This window comes from Anoplophora glabripennis, unplaced genomic scaffold (assembly GCF_000390285.2).
Source record: "Anoplophora glabripennis isolate ALB-LARVAE unplaced genomic scaffold, Agla_2.0 scaffold2113, whole genome shotgun sequence".
Lineage (NCBI taxonomy): Eukaryota > Metazoa > Arthropoda > Insecta > Coleoptera > Cerambycidae > Anoplophora > Anoplophora glabripennis.
The window spans coordinates 1-18,465 of record NW_019418186.1 but is presented as its reverse complement, the minus strand read 5'-3'; the positions used below and the strand labels follow the sequence as shown (position 1 = coordinate 18,465).

General features: G+C 31.2%; 1 protein-coding gene across 2 annotated transcripts; it reads left to right on the top strand.

Moving 5' to 3' along the window:
* The first annotated feature begins 293 nt into the window (after positions 1-293).
* On the top strand, positions 294-18,368 carry LOC108916732. 2 transcript variants are annotated; one of them, XM_018723024.2, is made up of 13 exons: positions 294-642; positions 962-1,225; positions 1,362-1,505; positions 1,555-1,628; positions 1,689-1,817; positions 4,594-5,471; positions 6,752-6,962; positions 7,060-7,185; positions 8,781-9,415; positions 13,751-13,895; positions 16,528-16,572; positions 16,727-17,149; positions 18,194-18,368. In XM_018723024.2, exons 1-13 carry the CDS (start codon positions 335-337, stop codon positions 18,259-18,261), a joined length of 3,450 nt encoding a protein of 1,149 aa, XP_018578540.1. In that variant the 5' UTR covers positions 294-334; the 3' UTR covers positions 18,262-18,368. The 2 variants fall into 2 exon arrangements, with proteins under 2 accessions (XP_018578540.1, XP_018578541.1); XM_018723025.1 differs by lacking the exons at positions 13,751-13,895; positions 18,194-18,368 and having other exon boundaries at positions 16,727-16,892.
* Positions 18,369-18,465: the final 97 nt, after the last annotated feature.

Below are 18,465 nucleotides of genomic sequence, written 5' to 3'. Positions count from 1 at the left end.
TGAACTCGAAAAATTAATTTACTCATTTTTTCAGACGTTCATAGAAAATACAGAATTTTAAAATTTATAGCTGGCGGAAACATGGTTATCCTATAAACAAACAGTCTATTTCTAAAATGAAACCAATTTTAAATTATTCTAAAACAATGTACATTTTGGTTTCAACTGATATTGAAAACCTGCTTTACTAAATTTATATTTATATTTATAAAGGATTTTTGATTGTAGAAAATTCTGTGGTTAAAGATTAAAAAATTTTGAACATGGTCTGGTGACAGTGACATATTTTTAGGCAAGAATGTAAAATTTCTGGTATAGACCTTGTTTGCATATAATGTCTCCTAAGAAAGATGTAAAGAACTTAGCAGAACCTGAATTTGGTAGAACGATAAAGCTATATATTTGGGAACATGGAGACATTTACGGTAAATGTCACGAAGTTTTTATAAATCCAAATCAACTTAGAACATGGAATAGTATTCTAATTTATTTAACTAATATTATAAATCCAATTTTTGGAGCAATACGTAACTTAGTTTCTATTAAAACTAAAAAATATATAAATTGCTTCAAAGATTTAGAGAATAGTGGAAGATATGTTGTTCTTGGAATTGGTAAAAACGTAAAATTTACTGAAAATAAGTGAGTATTTTTATTGGTTTTATTTACTGTACCTATTTTGTTATATGGAAAAATATTAATAGGTAGGTACACAGACACTAAATCAAAATTCACTATTTGCCTGGTTCTGCTGATAACTTTATTATTAAGACTTTTACATCTTGTTTTTTTCTAAATAAAAAAATCCAAGCTGTGGTACCTACATCCTGAATGATTGCTGTCATACATACACTTTTCACCTTTTTTTTTTTAAGATATAAGGTCGGTCACTGAGCCAGATACTTTTAATTTTTAAGCAATTCTGTCTTCATTAAATTTTGGTTATAATTGTATGCTTTAGATACAAAACTGGCTCAGAAATGGAAATGGAACTAGTGACAAAAAAACCTGTAAAGAGATTTTACTCAGGAGATATAGGAGAGTCTGAATTTAAATTTTTATGTGCCACACAGAAACGAAAATTGACCATCATTTATGTTCTTGTCAATGCTTTAACATGCCAGACTCCTTCAAAAGTAGTTTTAACCGGAAATGATCTGTTGGTGTGGGACACTACTTTAGACTATTTGGCAAAAATACTGGATGTGCCAAATGGAATTCAACAGTAGGTAGCAATTAAAATTATTTAGCATTTAAAAGTCAGTAGAAAAGACTAAAGAGGTACCTATACAAGAGAAATTTAAGATATAAGCCATAATCAAATATTATTTTCTTTAAGTACCTATGATACCTTTTTTTAGTTTATGTACCATTTTTGGAGACATTATATTTGAACCGAATGAATTACAACATGGATATGTATATGTTGCACTGCCATATAATGAAAAATTTGTAGACATGGATTATTTGTCATATTTTAACGAGTTGGAAGACTCCTATAAGAAGTATTAGTTACATAAAAAAATTCAGTATATTATAGACATTTTCTTACAGGAAAGGATTACTCTTAAGTATAAGACCTGCCCAGGAGAAAAAATATGGTAAAAAAATACCGAAACTCAAAACAGGTATGGTAATTGAAAGTTGTTAAAGAAAGAGAATGTCAGTTAATAATATCTTATTTTTAGTTAAGAAGAAAAAAAAATTGCAGATGGAGGGAAAAAAGTCTGTTACGAATTCAGATGCTGGTGATGGAGTACAGATACGATCTCAAGTTCAAATTGGAGATAAAACTGCTGAGAACGAGTGTCAGTGTGGTAAAAAAATTGTGAACAGTATACTTATTAATTTAATGATTTTTTTAAATGCAGTATTTATTTTGATATCAGTGTAAATACAAAAGAGTTGTTTTTCATAAATCGATGCAAGATACTCTTATATTACTTTCCTAACAAAGCAACATTTAAGATTTATCGAAAAGGAAAAAAAAATTGACGTTTACCCCCCCAGGCACACAAAAAAAATGTCAAGACCCAAAGGGTAGACCCCTTACCCCTCCGTTTTTGGGGTCGCTGAAACCGAATATGACCATTCTGAGAGTTTAAATGTCAATGCTCATACAAAGTCGAGTAGGGTGTGTATTCCTATGTTTTCTGGGTCACTAAGAATGAAGAAGACTACCAAAAATTAATTAGACCCCCTCGTTACCCCTTAGCGTCACTTTACCACCCCCATACACCTCCTTCTGCGAGTTGAAATGTCAATTCTCATACAAAGTCGAGTATGGTGTGTATTTCTATGTTTTCTGGGCCACTAAGAACGAAGAAGACTACCAAAAGTGAATAAGATCCCTCGTTACCCCATAGCGTCACTTTACCATCCTCATACACCTCTTTCTGGGAGTTGAAGTGTTAATTTTCACACAAAGTCGAGTGGGTTGTGTAAGCCTACGTTTTCTAAATTGCTGAAAACAAAGAAGACTACCGAAAATAAATCCAACCCTTTCGTCAACTCTCAGCACTCTTTGTCACCCACATACATGCCCTTATGAGGGTTGGAATGGCAATTTTCATATACGTCAAGTGGGGTGTGATTCGGGGTAACTTTTGAGACGAGTCCCCTCGTCTCTCATAGTTCAGGGTACTTTTTCAACCGTAAGTTCCCTCGCCTTTCTGAAATCGGAGTACTTTTTCAACTTTCCAAGGGGTGTTCGTGTGAAAACCTACCAGTTTGTGAGAAATAAGAGGGTTCACCTGTTGAACAATCGTGAGGGGTGAGGGATCTTATGGTTGACAAAGTACCATGATTCGTGAGAGGCGAGGGGATTTATAGATGAAAAGGTTCCGATTTCGGAAAAGTGAGATGACATGGTTGAAAAAGTACCATGAATTATGAGAGCCGAGGGGACTCGTCTCAAAAGTTACCCCCAATCACACCCCACTTGACTTTGTATGAAAATTGCCATTCCAACCCTCATAAGGGCATGTATGTGGATGTCAAAGGATGCTGAGGGTTGATGAGGGGGTTGGATTAATTTTCGGTAGTCTTCTTTGTTTTCAGCAGCCTAGAAAACATAGGCATACACAACCCACGCGACTCTGTATGAAAACTGACACTTCAACCCCCATAAAGGGGTGTATGGGGGTGGTAAAGTGACGCTAGGGGGTAACGAGGGGTCTTATTCATTTTTGGTAGTCTTCTTCATTCTTAGTGGCCCAGAAAACATAGGAATACTTACCCTACTCGACTTTGTATGAGAATTGACATTTCAACTCCCAGAAGGGGGTGTATGAGGGTGGTAACGGGCAAATGGCTAGTTAAAATATTTTTTATGGTCATATTCGGTTTCAGGGACCCTAAAAACGGAAGGGTAGAGGGGTCTACCCTCTGGGTCTTGAAATTTATTCGAAACAGTAGCAACATTGGATCAATTGAGGTTCTCGTACCAAATCCGTACCGTGAGAAGGGGCGGTTGAGCAAGTGTTATACCAAACATAGATATTATTTCGATGCCTACAGATGGTCCTTAAGTATGTTTTTGTAATAAATCATCTCATTTGTGTGAGTTTTTTAGAGTTTTAGGAAAGTACATATCTATGTAAATATCTCGACATGTGTTTGACTTAGGTTGTTAACATTTCGGTAGTGACTTAACTATATAAATGTAGAATGTAATGAAATTGTATAAAATTATATCAATTTACAGGCACAGATATTGGGAATTACTAATAATCCCAGAAATTCAACATCAGTTTTTTGGAAACCTGATTTGATATTAGATTTCCAATTGTATTTCAAAGAAAAATGTCTCATACTTAAATAAGTACAGGAATAAGTAAATACTTACAAGTTGAAAGGTGACAAACGAACAGATATGTAACAGCAGATAGCGGTATACAAAATTGTTTTTCGAGCGCCTTCTATTTGATATGATTTAGAAAGGAAATTAAAGTCAAAGACTGAAATTTTCTCATTTTTTCTCAAAAAGGCATACAAATTTTATATGATTGGAAAGAAAATAAAAAAATCAAAACGTACAAAAAAATTTATATTAATCCCAATTAAAAAAATATCGATGACAAAACCACTCGTCTACAGTGTGACAAAAAAAAAATTTGTGCGTCAGTATAAAGAAAATAACATCTCATTTAAAAATATATATACTTTACAGGGTGTCCAAAACTGTATAGCCAAGTTACAGCTCGGGGCCTTTATAATCAAACATACTGTATAATGATTTTATGCAAAAATAAGGCAAGATTTTTTTCTCATTCACATTATTTAATTTTCCAGTAATAGCTGAAAAGGTGGCAAACACCACCATTGTATGTAAACTGCGTGAATTTGTTCCTATGCCAAATTAAGTCGGCTCAGATTTGATTAACCTCAAACATTTTATTTTTCGAAATATCTGCGTTGATGTAATAACTTTTAGAAACTTTAACATTGTGTATGTCAAAAACTAAGTGACACAGAGCAGAATAAAAATTTGTAGAAATTTTTCCCTTGAAGTGATTTAAAGAATCATCTTTGTTATTATCAGAATATATTTAGGTACCACCCTGTATAATTACTGAAGTTGTTAAATTTTAGATCCATTCAATACTTGTATGAATTCAGCAAAAACACAAACTCTGCACAACGTTCAAGATGATGCTGTTGTTAATTCACAACTACATAATGGTAACTCTATTAAATATGTAAATAAATCTGTACAAATTCGTGAGAAAAAGAATCAAACTGCTGTACCAACATCGGGATTAACTACTAAAATGGACAGGTTCTCCGGAGAAACCAAACGTACTGAAAATAAACCAGAACCGATTACCCAAAGAGATTCAGGTCTCAAAGACACCACTGATATTAATACAAGTACACCTGTTATAAAAGCAAATAAATCTGACATCAAGGAGAAGGCTATAGAACATTTTTCCATATCTGTTGTAGTTAGCAAAACTACTAAAGTAGTAAATGAAATAAAAACTGAACACAATATTTCCAATCTTGATTTGAGCAAAACTTGCCAAGCTTGCACTTATTGTACAAACATAGCGGTCAGTGGGACATGTTCGGATAAACTTGAAGTTATAACAAATATTATTAACGATGTTATTATTGACACATATAAAAGATTAATGCAAACAGACGATTTAAAAAAAGATGACAACTTAGTACCTATTGAAGATACCACAAAAAAGAGCATTACTATTAATGGTGGTGGCAGTGTCACTGATAGCAAAGTAGAAAGAATAAGCGCAGGAAATGTTGACAGTGCCACTGATGAGGTGAAAGAAAACAGCATTGTTGCCCCTACTATGAAAGAAGCAAAGAATATTTCTGAAAAAAATAAAATAAGTGCCACTGACACTATTAGAGACAAGGAAACCAAAGAGAAACTTTCTATTGTGCAGGATATGAAAGACACTATGGAATTTTCTAAAATAAATTCTAGCAAACCAAGTGGTAGTAAGGCAAGTAGAAATTTAGAATACTTTAAAATTGCTGGAGTTCTACAAATAAATTTTCATCTAAATTAAAAGTTATATTACGAGGCATATTCACAAAGATTACTTGATTTTTTTTAAATCGAAACAGTAGTATATTTATGAAACATTTACATATTCAGAAAGGTACATCGAACACTACTATTCGACATAGTCACCTTCTAACTCAAGTCTTTTTAGGGTTTCACGGTACGATACAGTATTAATGGTTAAAAAGTCAATGAGGAGAATCCCTTTATACTCATGACTGCTTGAACACATTAGTACAATTCAATACACTGTCCTCAATAACAGTTTTTATTTTGTTAAAAATTTGAAATGGCGCCTTTCCCTTTGCAAGAAGAAACGGGATTAGGCTCCTCACCTCGCAGCTGGAAGCATTCGGAATACCAGCACTCATTTCAACACGCCACTACAACAACAGTTCTCAACTGAATGAGACAAATGAGTGCACGTTCTGCTCCCAACACCCTGGCCTTGAATGCAGTATTACCAACTTTATGAAAACAAAAACCACAGAACAAGTCTCAGTACTCTTACTTTGTGGATATGCCTCATAATAATCAATGATTATAATATAACATCAAAAATGTACGACCTGCTTTGAGGCACAAGGGTCATTACTTAATAAGTAAAAAAACAAATGAAGTGTAGGTATGTTTTATCTTAAAATTGTAAATTCTAAGCCTTCTACAATGTCTTTTAGGTGTCAATTATTGAAAAACTGTATTAGCAACATTTTTTATCCGAAATCTAATAAAAGCTGTTATTCTGCACCCTTCAATATGTCCCTTGCCAATTCGTGTAGAGAATTCATTCATATATTTAAAAATGTTCCTGGTATATTTCAGTTTATTTATTCATTTAATTTCAGTAGAATGTTGAAAAAAGTGCAATTTTCACTTTTGCATGAAAAAATTATAAAACAATAAATACTACTACAAAAATTAGCACTCAAAAAAATTGTAGCAGGTTTAGAAATTTTGGGATCTTAATTTCCAAATATGTTTGGGTTGATTTAATAAAATAAAATCATTTAATAAAATAATTTAATAAAATTTACTTTTTTTATATAATTGAAATGACAATTACTGCTTATAATGTTAATGGCCCCTTCACTTATAAATCAGGACACATTTTAATTAATTTTACAGAATTGCAATCTAACAACTAAATTTTACAGATAGTTCATCTTGTGTCTGTACATTTTTGTATAAATTGGTTTTGTTGCATTATTTTGATTTTAGAACTACAAAGTTAATGAAAGTAACTACATATATTCAGGCTGTGGACATGTGCCTTCTGTACACATTAAAAATAAAACGTATTTTAATTTTTGTGATTTGAAATCGTGTCCGAGAAATTCTTGTAAGGATATCAGAATCAGATATTGTAAAAAGAGCAGTTCTGACTTAGACAAAACCTGTTATCTTTATGAAATGACACCTAAAGTCAAGGGTAAGTATTTAATAACACGAAAATCAGTAATGAAATAAAAATTTTAAAATAAAATCATTTAAAAAAATTATGTAGACATTGTTTCTTATTTTTTCAGAATTTCAATGTAACTCTTGCACTGCAGCACCTGTTGATGAAATAGATATGATGGACAGATTTTCTAAAGGAGAGAAACAAGATATTTCAAAAACTATTAAAAAAAAGACTGTATTATATAAATCAGGTATAGTAAACTGGAAGTTCATGATAAGTGATGTTTCTGAAAAAAATAAAATATTCACACAATGGCGACAGAAATATCCATTTGTTGCTGTATATGTTTTTTTTGCTAAAATATTGAGGACTTTAACGAAGGTTGCGAATATTTAATGCCGGTTTAGAAAAACCTTACAAATTAAAAAAAAAAGAAAAACAAAAAGGTCAAAAAATAATAGTACACACTTCTTAAAATTGTATGCAAGTATTATTTGTTAAATTTTTTAAATAGATTCTCATTTTTCATTTTTTTGTGACATTTTGCCTCACTGCAAAATTATGAAATATTATGGAATTAGTACGTAAACTCTTACTCATGGATTAGCCATTAATTGTTTTTGAATTATTTTTGTATCCTCACAAATAAATATTTAAATTTCAGTTCTCAATCAACACCTTAACTTAAAAAAGATATAAAGATATAAAGTTTATTTGATTGAGCAACATTTATTTCTTCTGAACTAAAATTTTCCAAATAAATTGAATTTATTAAACACATTTTATTATAGAACTATTACCTCAAAAACTTTGTTAATAGAATATTTAATGTATTGAAAATACATAGAAGTCATTCTCAAAGACAAGAAAGATAAATTATATGCCATTTAAATCCATATTCAGGATGGTTCGATTTTCTTTTCTCAAATTTTATGAACGGGTAGATTTCAAAATATGATAGTTGTCTTTATATGTACAGGTATCAAAAAAATTATATATATTTTTTTGTATTTGTATTCATTTTACAATTATCGATATGTTTATAGCAAACTAGACCGTTTCTGAATAAAACATATTTATTGAAAATGTTTCATGGCTACTGCATTTTATTGCACAAAAGAAATTTTAGTGGTGCCTCATTTAAAACTAATTCCTCTCTAGCTTTAGTCTGATAATAATATGAATGTCCTAAATAAAAGTGCAGCATATATATTTTTGCACATTTTAATATTATTTTCTGTTACAGAAGGTATCTGATTTATTCTTGATATTACTGGTGCTACTGACATACTTTTTCCAAAAAACCCTACATTTTTGGATTTTTGCTTTGAATTTAAAACCTACTTTGATAAACAAATATTGGGTATTGTATCTATCAGTTTGAAATCTGTCAGTCTGTCTGTTTTCGAGATTTCAGTTTGGCCACGATTATTTTAATTTATATCGCACATTTCAATACAAATTTTTCATCATAAAAGTTCTCTATGCGGGCTCAGAAATCATTTAAAAAAGTGGTATAGGTCCCATTTTCCATTTTCGAAAATATGAACACATTCATTTTCAAAAACCATCATTATTAAACAAAATACCTAAATTATAAAATTGTCTCGTTTAACATTGAAATGCTTGTTAAAAAAATCAATCATCTTGTACAGGAAAGTTGAAAATTTCGAAAACATAAATAGTCGTATGGATAATAGTAGTATGGATTGTGGGAATTCAAAATAGATAGAAAAAACAAAAAGACAATACCTTGCATGAAGCAAAGTAACATTGTCTTTTTACCTTATTTTTATATTGTTTTATGGGAATTTATTTTTAACTAATACATTTAATATATTTTAGTTTCTGAAAAAGTGCAATTAGGTTCAGTTACGACCCAAACTCAAACCCAAAGTAAAATTCAAAGCGGTTTGTACATGTACAGTCAGGGCACTGCAGAAAAGCCCATACAAGACAGCATGTCACTTGATAGTATATCTGGGGATGTCTCCGACACAAAGATAAATGAACCTACCAAAAAAGAAGATACAAATGATATACAGGACGAATCTGAACAACTAAAATATAGAGATGAAGTCTCAATTGCTGTTAATATTAGTAAAGTTAACGGATCGAAAAATCCGTTTGAAGATCACAAAATCTCTGAACAATATTTAAAAACTGAAACACCTGTTAATACAGAGAGGGGAAATGAAATTTCTATATCAAAAGTTACATCAAATGCATCTTTTCTAGAGAAACTTACATACATTAAAGACATTATTAATAGTATTCTCAAAGAAGTATTTGAACTGCAGAACAATGAAGCTTTAAAAACAGAAGGCATAGAATCCATTACCAAAAAGCAAGAAAATGGGAATATTTATTCCGATTCTCGTGCCCAAAAAGATATAACAGAAAACAGTACTGTTGGTGTCTCTAATTATAGTAATAAAGACACATCCAAAATGACTTTTAATAAAATGGATGAACATCAGGTAAGTAGTTAAACTATTAGCTACACTATCAAGTCAAAGTAAAGGCTAATGTTTGACGTTTGTAGGCATCAGGATCCAGGGGGCAATGTGGTGAACACCCTCAGATCTAATAAATTATGCGTTTGTCATTATTCATTACATATAATACTTTAGTTATCCTATTATAACAGTTTAAGTAACAATTTGTATCTTTTTAAAATATGCTTTCTTAGATCTGACGACATTAATCACGCTGCCCCTGTGGTCAATGTCAACAATTAAGACAGATCCTCTTGTCCTGTTCACGTAATATATAGTATAGTATATATTGTTCTAAATTGGTGATAAACATATTTAGCTATCACAAAATATAAGAGGTAGAAAAATGGTTATACACTCACAGACTATCTCGGTTTGGGTTAATTTAAAAAAAAATGGATGAATATTTGAAGATTTTCTTATCCGGAAAACCCATTCAACTGAGATTTTCAGTAAAATGATACACTATACCGATTTTCAACAAGTATACCTTTTTTATGTAGAATTGTCAACGGAATCTAAAAATGAATCCCAAATGATTATTAGGTCATTGGCATAGAATTTGGGGTAAAAAATCCCTCCTTAAAACCCATTCCTACGCCACTGACTTACAAAAATTTGTAAATTTTACTGTAAGTAAATACATATGTAAATGTTAACACCACACCAAATTTGAATCAATTTGTTATAAGCATAGCAAAGATTTCATAAATAATATGATTTTAAAAGCCAACCAATACGGTCCTGTACAGTGAAAACGGTGAAACGTAGACCTTTGCTTTATAAGGCAATTCTGAATTATTTATTGAGTTCTATTGGTTGTTAATGTTTGATTCACTCGAACTGAATCACCCTGTTTCGTTGGCATGTTTTTGATTTTTATTAAATATATTGTTAGACAGTCAAGAATGTTTTTTTTTCAATTCGATATGGAATTCATAAGAAAAAATAAAAGTTCTCTTGGAGCCAAAATGTTCAAATAAAAGTATAAATCCACAGTAAAATTCTATTTTTATCGATTTCAAAAATTTTTTTAAATAAAAAAAAATGAAAACATTGAAAATGCATCATGTGTTTTTTTCGAAGATATTTCAAAAACATTTAAATAAAAATTAACTAAAATTTTTTCCATTTAACAATTTACTTTTCGCTTGTAATTTCTGAGATCTGATACCACTAATTTCAATTACGCTGCATACATTCAAAATGAATATACAGGGTGTCCGGAAATGATGAGCAAAAAATTAAATGCTACCTCTTTCTATAAAATTTTTTCCAAAACTGATTATTAACGGAGTTACAGGGTGTTAAAGTTAATTTTTATTTGCAGTTTTTTTGCAATACCTTTTGCCACACTCATAATATTTTGACGAAATTTCGTATATGGGGGTTTTTCGGGATGAGGATTATAAAGAGCGACCGAAATTTTCGCCCCTTTGTGAGACCTCATAAATTTACTCCAAATGTGTGCCAAAAGATAGTCTATGATGAGACTTGAATCGTCTATAAGTTTTAGCTTGAGGCTGCATTTTGTTTTCAAGTTACGGTTGATTAAAGTTGTCATTTTTACATGGATTGTTATAGGGTTTTCAAAGTCGCTGATTTAAAATCAAAGGTTTGTTAATCTCTATGACTTCAGATTCTGGGAAAGGTCTTCAGAAACCTTTCCCAGAAAGGTTGACGAAATCATTGATTTAAAATCAAAGGTTCGTTAATCTCTATGACTACAGGTCATTTGGAAGTCAAAGAATTAATCTTGGAATCTTCGAAATTCTTCATTTTTCTGAAGCTTTTCAGTCATTTCATGAAGACCGAAGGGTGATGAAGCAATTCTAATAACAAATTCGTGCTCAGCGCGAAAAAGTACTTCGGAATACATATGCCACATGTGAAGTACAAGCGATTTTTTTTTAGCGGTGTAACCTCGATCCAACAATCCATGTAAAAATGACAACTTTAATAAACCGAAACTCGAAAACGAAATGTAGCCTCAACCTAAAACTTATAGACGATTCAAGTCTCATCATAGACTATCTTTTGGCACACATTTGGAGTAAATTTACGAGGTCTCACAAAGAGGCGAAAAATTAGGCTTTTTTTCGGTCGCTCTTTGCCCACCGTTTTTTCGCATTTTGTAGAGGGCGCCAAATACGAGCCTTTATTTTGATTTGAATGGTTCCAACTTTTTTGTGCTACACTTTATGCGACTTTTGACTGAATATTTTTGTTCTCCTAACCTTTTGACATAAAAAAGGTATTCTTTATTTGTTTCGATAAATCTAACCGTTTTCGAGAAAAACGCTAAAATAACATTCTTTGCATGTGATGAATGAATACGAAATCATTTTAATTTATTTTCTACATTAAACATAGCATGTTTTGGAAACAAGCGCTTAGTTGTCTTGGAAACAAGTTTGTGGAGAATTAGTTTTGACAGATAGTAATGTTTGTGAAAATTTGTTGTTACGCTGATGATGGTTAATGATAAATAATAAAAAAATAATGTCCTCAACAAATAAAGAATGGTTTTCTAACAAAATCATAAGGTTAAAATACATAAGTTACTAGAACAATACAAATACAAATTAAACATTCAAATCAAAAGTTCAAAGTGACGTCCTTTCTCTTCAATACATAAATTAATTCTTCTTAAAAAATTCCGACGAACTCTATGGAATATTCCTTCCTTTTGCTTAAGTACCTCACAATTAGCAACAATTATTTCTCTCAGTTCATCGACACTATTCACAGGTGTCCTGTATACAAGCGTCTTCAGATAGCCCCAAAAAAAAAATCGATTGGGTTTAAGTCAGGGGATCTAGGGGCGCACTGTACAAAACCACCGCGTCCTATCCACCTTTCAGGAAAAGTTTAATTTAAGAATTCTCTGGCCGCTAAACTAAAATGCGGTGGCGCGCCATCTTGAAGCAGACACATTGCATTTCTTAATCCCAGTGGTAAGTACATCTTCCAATAGAATAGGTATTAGTGGTTTCTTAAAAAATCCAAGTAAACTTCAAAATTGAGTCTTTGTGGAAAGAAATGTGGCCCAATTAAGTAGTCCCCTACAATACCGGCCCACACGTTGACGGAAAACTTATTTTGATAACCACGCTCTATTGATAAATTAGGATTCTCATCAGACCAAAAATGCTCATTGTGGAGGTTTATTAAGCCATCATGGCCAAATCCAGCTTTGTCTGTGAAAAGGATATTACGAACAAAATTTTGGTCACCATTATGAAGTATTCTAATTGTATTGCAGAAATTCACACGAGCAGCAGAATCTACGGCAGATAAGGCTTGCACCTTTTGGTAGTGGTACGGATGAAGGTTTTGTTCGCGTATTGTTTCATGTACGGAGCTCTTTGGAATGCCCTCCTGAATAGCAATTTTTCTTATACTTACATTGGGATTATTCTCTATCGGATTCAAGATATGAGCTTCTGCTTCTGCTGTTCTAGTATTCCGTTGTGGACCTACATCAAAAATTCTAGTTTTGAACGATCCAAATTCTCCCAGTCTTCGATGAATAGTACTGAACATTCGCGATTGGGGTAGGTTTCTATTTGGAAATGCTTCGCGATACAAACGTCGTGCTGCCAGAGCATTGCCAGCAGCTAAACTGTAATAACAATGCATGTCCCGCAACTCCACGTTAGAATAATTGTTGTTCATTTTTATTATTATTTTTATGATAACAATTACTATAAAAGAACGTACAAAATTACTATCTGTCAAAAGTAATTATCCACAAACTTGTTTCCAACGCAACTAAGTGCTTGTTTCCAAAGCATGTTATGTATAATGTAGAAAATAAATTAAAATGATTTCGTATTCATCACATGCAAGCAATGTTTTAGCGTTTTTCTCGAAAACGGTTAAATTTATCGAAACAAATAAAGTATACCTTTTTTATGTCAAAACGTTAGGAGAACAAAAATATTGTCAAATTTTGCATAAAGTGTAGCACAAAAAAGTTGGAACCATTCAAATCAAAATAAAGGCTCGTATGTGGCGCCCTCTCCAAAATGCGAAAAAACGGTGGGCAAATTTATAATCCTCATCCCAAAAAACCCCCATATACGAAATTTCGTCAAAATATTATGAGTGTGGTAAAAGCTATTGCAAAAAAACTGCAAATAAAATTTAACTTTAACATCCTGTAATTTCGTTAATAATCCGTTTTGGAGAAAATGTTATAGAAAGAGGTAGGATTTATTTTCGGTCTAGAATTATCCCCTGAATTTTTTGCTTATCATTTCCGGACACCCTGTATAAAGTTGAAAGAAGGATATGATGTGATTATTATTTCAGAGTAATATAGAAATACCAGTTGCTAAACCAAAAAAACTTCGAAAATCTAAACCCTCAAAATGTAAACCGGTACAAATCTGTCCAAGGGAAAAATCTAGAAAGAAAATTTTTGATATAGACTGTCGCTGTGAACCAAAGATGAGAGGTAAATATTTTCTATTGGATTAACATGATTATTCTTTATTAAGAGTTTTTGGTTTTCTATATAAAAACCACAACTTATAAAACAGCTAATTCGGATGAGCTGAGTCCAAACCATAAGTCCCACATAGCGGTCAATGGCGTGCCCATCCTTCTCAAACTGCACTTCCACTGTTTGCTAGCTGTTTATAATAAACATACACATTTCAAAATTACACAGTTGAGTCACCATGTTGTATCAAGTTCAGAATGGAGATATTGGAATAAGTCAACGTAGAGATTTAAATTTGCCAATAATTCTTGCAGTAGGTAGTGATTTAAGTATCTATGGATTCTTTAAAAGTGTAAATGGGCATGTAATCTATACAATAATTAGATTTTTCACAAAACTAAATTTTGTTTTGGTTATACAGAATTTTCATAAAATGATTACAAGCCATGTGACCTCCGAAGTTAGGAAACCAATATTGCACGGCAGGTCCTGTTATCTAAAAATCCTTAAATCAATCAATCAATATTATTGATTCGTTTACAATGAACAATGACGATGCGATCGTTGGTTGGTTGAATAAAATCTCGTGAAAAATTACACTAATCACCAGCAGGGGAAACAGAATTTTGTGTTATCGTGTAATCTTGATTTTATTGTTTTAATAATTTTTATTTTTATCAAAATTTAATTCCCAACGTGAAGGAAATACAATTATTATTCCATACAAAATTACTGTGTTTTGTATTTATTAATGCTCTGTACCTAGTTAAATTTTAATTTAATAATAACATTAATATATTATTAAAACTTCATAATGCTGTAGTTGTAAGAAAAATGAAACATTTTGTGAGCAATAATAAAATAAAACAACTGTTTGTATCATTATGAAAAAAGACATTTTATACAGGGTGTCCCAGAATAATGTGTACAACGGAAGTCCACAGATTCATGGACTCAAAATAGGCTGATTTAGGCTAATTCACCTACCTATATCTGAAATCGCTTCGTTTGGCCGCTAGATGGCCGCAAAGTTCATGAAAATTTTTTGAATTTTGTAAATAACTTGAATACGTATTATTCGATTTTGATTATTTTTGGGATGTGGACTTTTGCTTTCAATTTACATATTTTGGTGTTATACAGAGTGTTTTTTAAAACTTAGAACTCCAACAAAATAATATTCGTTCATAACTTTTTCCTCTGTTGAGCAATAATGACGACTATTGATTTGATAGGTGATGCCATTTGGATGTTTTTGGGCCTCTTGTAGAATTTTGATTAAATGTGGGGTTTGGGTACAAAAAAATACTTTTTAAATGTATACATTATCTTGCCAACTGTATTACAATACTTAACAAACTGCTAATAGACTCTGATTTTGTAGGTTGACTAATTTCAGTTTGATCTTTAAGTCATTGTACCTACCAATTCTGTTTTACTAGAAGCGGAATAATAAATATTCACAATGAACATGTGTATGCTCAAAAAAATCCACATGCTGTCAAAGTGAACCATTATCAGCATGAATTTCGCATCAATGTTTGGTTTGGGATCATTGAAAGTATTATTATTGGCCCTGTTATTTTACCCAATATATTGAATGAGGAATTTTATTTAGAATTTTTGTAAAACTGTTATTGGAAGATGTGTCGTTATTACTCGAAGCTAAAATGTGGTTTATGCAGGAATTATTTCCTGAAATTTATTTCTTATACATAAGAAGTAAAAAATATACTTTTTTTCTCACTCTGACTATATTGTCATCTTGTAAACTGTCTGTTTGTCTGTTCTGGGGAAAAATTGTATCACTGGTACAGTGAAAAGATATTTTTATAACTTGCTTAGATTTTTTAAAACCCTCTACAAAATACTGCTATAAATTCACTGAAAATTACGTATAAAATCGCTCGGTTGCTTTTATTACTTCCAATGAAGGTATGTCTTAATTAGTAATATTGTCAAAAGCCAGCTTTGAGGCTTTCAATATGATCCCTTTTCTTGGTTCTTAATTAAAAAAATTAACGGTCAACTGGTAAGTTACATTTTGAAAAAGATGTAAATTGTAACAATGATTCCATTTCAAATAAGAATTGCACATGCAGATAGCTTTGGGGCAAAATAAATTTAGCTGACTCTTGATCCCCGTTTAGTTAGTTTAATGTGGAAATAATTTATAAAATATCTGCAAAAAATTTTTGCCGTCAATTTTTATTATTATTTTTCTAATTTAGTGAATAGCATTCTGGAGAAAAAACATTACTAATAAAAGCTTGCATATTACAAATATAAAATGCAGGTATTAACATAAAGAATTTGTAAGAATTTAAATAAAATCATTTTTTTCAAGGAATTTGTTAACATCAAAAAGTTAATTTATTTATAAATACATATAATATTTATTCTAAATACATATAATAAACCTGTAAATTATCTTTTAAATATAATAGTTTCACAATTTTAAAATTATAAATTTATCACGCTCCTTTATTGAATGTAGCTGAAAAAGATCAAACTATGCTGACAACAAAGTGGAATTGCTATTTGTTGCTTTGAGTTGTGTTTTGCGGATATTATTGAATTATCTAATTTGTTTAATTTACAATATAACTGTATATTATATATTCCTAATAATTCTCTTTTTCAGTATCGGAATGTTGCATTTGCCCTAAATATCCACCAATTTATAATAGTAAGTTTTCATATTCATTTTAGACTTTTGTTTTTATTTATTTTTAATATTTGTAATGTGGCATTTGACAAAGAATAATAGTATCGATCAGTGTGTTATTAATTCAGACTGCTCTTTTTTTTTTACTTGCTTCTAATACACACACTTTATTTAGATAACAATACAATATTTGAAAGGGCAAGTGTTTCCACAAGAAAGAAGGTTAAAGCAAGCGAAGATGGTATAACTACCAGTAGAAGTAAAGCGATCGATACCATGGAGGAAACAGTAAAAGATAGAAAAGTATCTGCTTCTACATTGAGCAGACAAGGTAATGAAGTAGTAGCTACTAATGAAAAATCCTTTAAGACTGAGAAACCTGAGAGGAAAAGTGAGATATCCGAAAGGAAGGGAACTGAAGAGTTAGATCTAAACAATCAGTCTATTATAAGTCGAAACTCTGCTGAAGACATTGGTAATAGATCTGTACAGATTGAAAGAGTTTTTTATTCTAAATCTAGAGAGAGGGAAAAAAATGGAGGTTCCGAATCAGAAGTATGTAGTAGCGAAAGCGAAATATCTATTGACTCAATTGAAGGTAAGTGAAATATTCATTTACATTTCATTAAACTTTCCATTTCGTATCTCATAACCAAACAGATATTTTTGAGCACTAATTTTTATACTTAATCTGTTGACATCCATTTTCATAAACTGAATTTAACTTTCTAAAAGCACCTTTTAAAAATTAGTGTTATTGTTCATGTTACATTCAACTGAATTATTGATTAAAAAAAAAATATGTTATTTAAAATAACCAAAAAATATTTCGTATACAAGGTGTTCCAAATTGCATATGCTAAACCTCAGCTGGTGATAGGCTTCCCATGAACATATGGTCCAGGAAATGTTAGTTTCCGAAACACAGTGTTTAAGTTATTGCAATTCCTGGAAATGGCTTTCTGAATTAAAATGCTTAAACAAATGAAAATTTACATCTCAGTCAACGAGTCGATTTAAGAGAGCAATAAAACAGCAGAACTTCTTAAGGGAGGTTTTTAATAACAACGTATAAAATTAAACACACATAACAACCATGGGTGTAGCCAGGGAGGGCAATATCAAATATTAATTTTTCTTCTAAGTCGCCTAACTCGATGTCTGGTAGACAGCAACAGATGCCCACCACATGCCAATAACGTTTCTAAGTTAAATTGTTCAAAATGCTTTTGGATTTTATGGTTTACGTGTTCTGATTACCAGATAATCTTTGTAAATTTATGGATAAGATGGATCATCTTAATGACTATTTGCTGAATCAAACCCTTTTTTTTGTTTATATGTATTTGTTGCCTAGGAGAGGTAATATTTATTACCGTTATATATTAGGTCCCAAACTGTTCCCAAAACTGACCAATAACTTATAATTGATTTTAATTTTTGTTACACCAAGATAAAATAATAAATATGAACTAGAAAAACTCGGAGCTGATTTATGGAAGAAATTTTCTTATTTTGAGTTCTATCACCAGATAAAGTTTGGCCAGTGCAATATGAGACAACTTGTATTCTCTCATATTTGTTAATAACAGTCTCAAACGTACTCATGTAACAAGCTAAATATTTCCCCATCCTTTTTTAGATTCAGCTTGCTGTATTTGTGTTTGCCCTGTTAAATATAAGTTCAACTTAAACGGAGTTAAAAAATAAGAGAAGAAGGTAGTTTCACATTTATTAAGGTAAAGCTATTTTTTTCATATCCTAAGATATTTGAAAAAGTAAATCGATTTTATGTCTAAAAAAATGATTGTATAGATAACTTACAAAGTTTAAAAGATTTGTATATGTATACAGGGTGTCCGGTAAGTACCTCCTAATCTCTCGGGAGTGTATAGAGGAGGTCAAAATAAAACT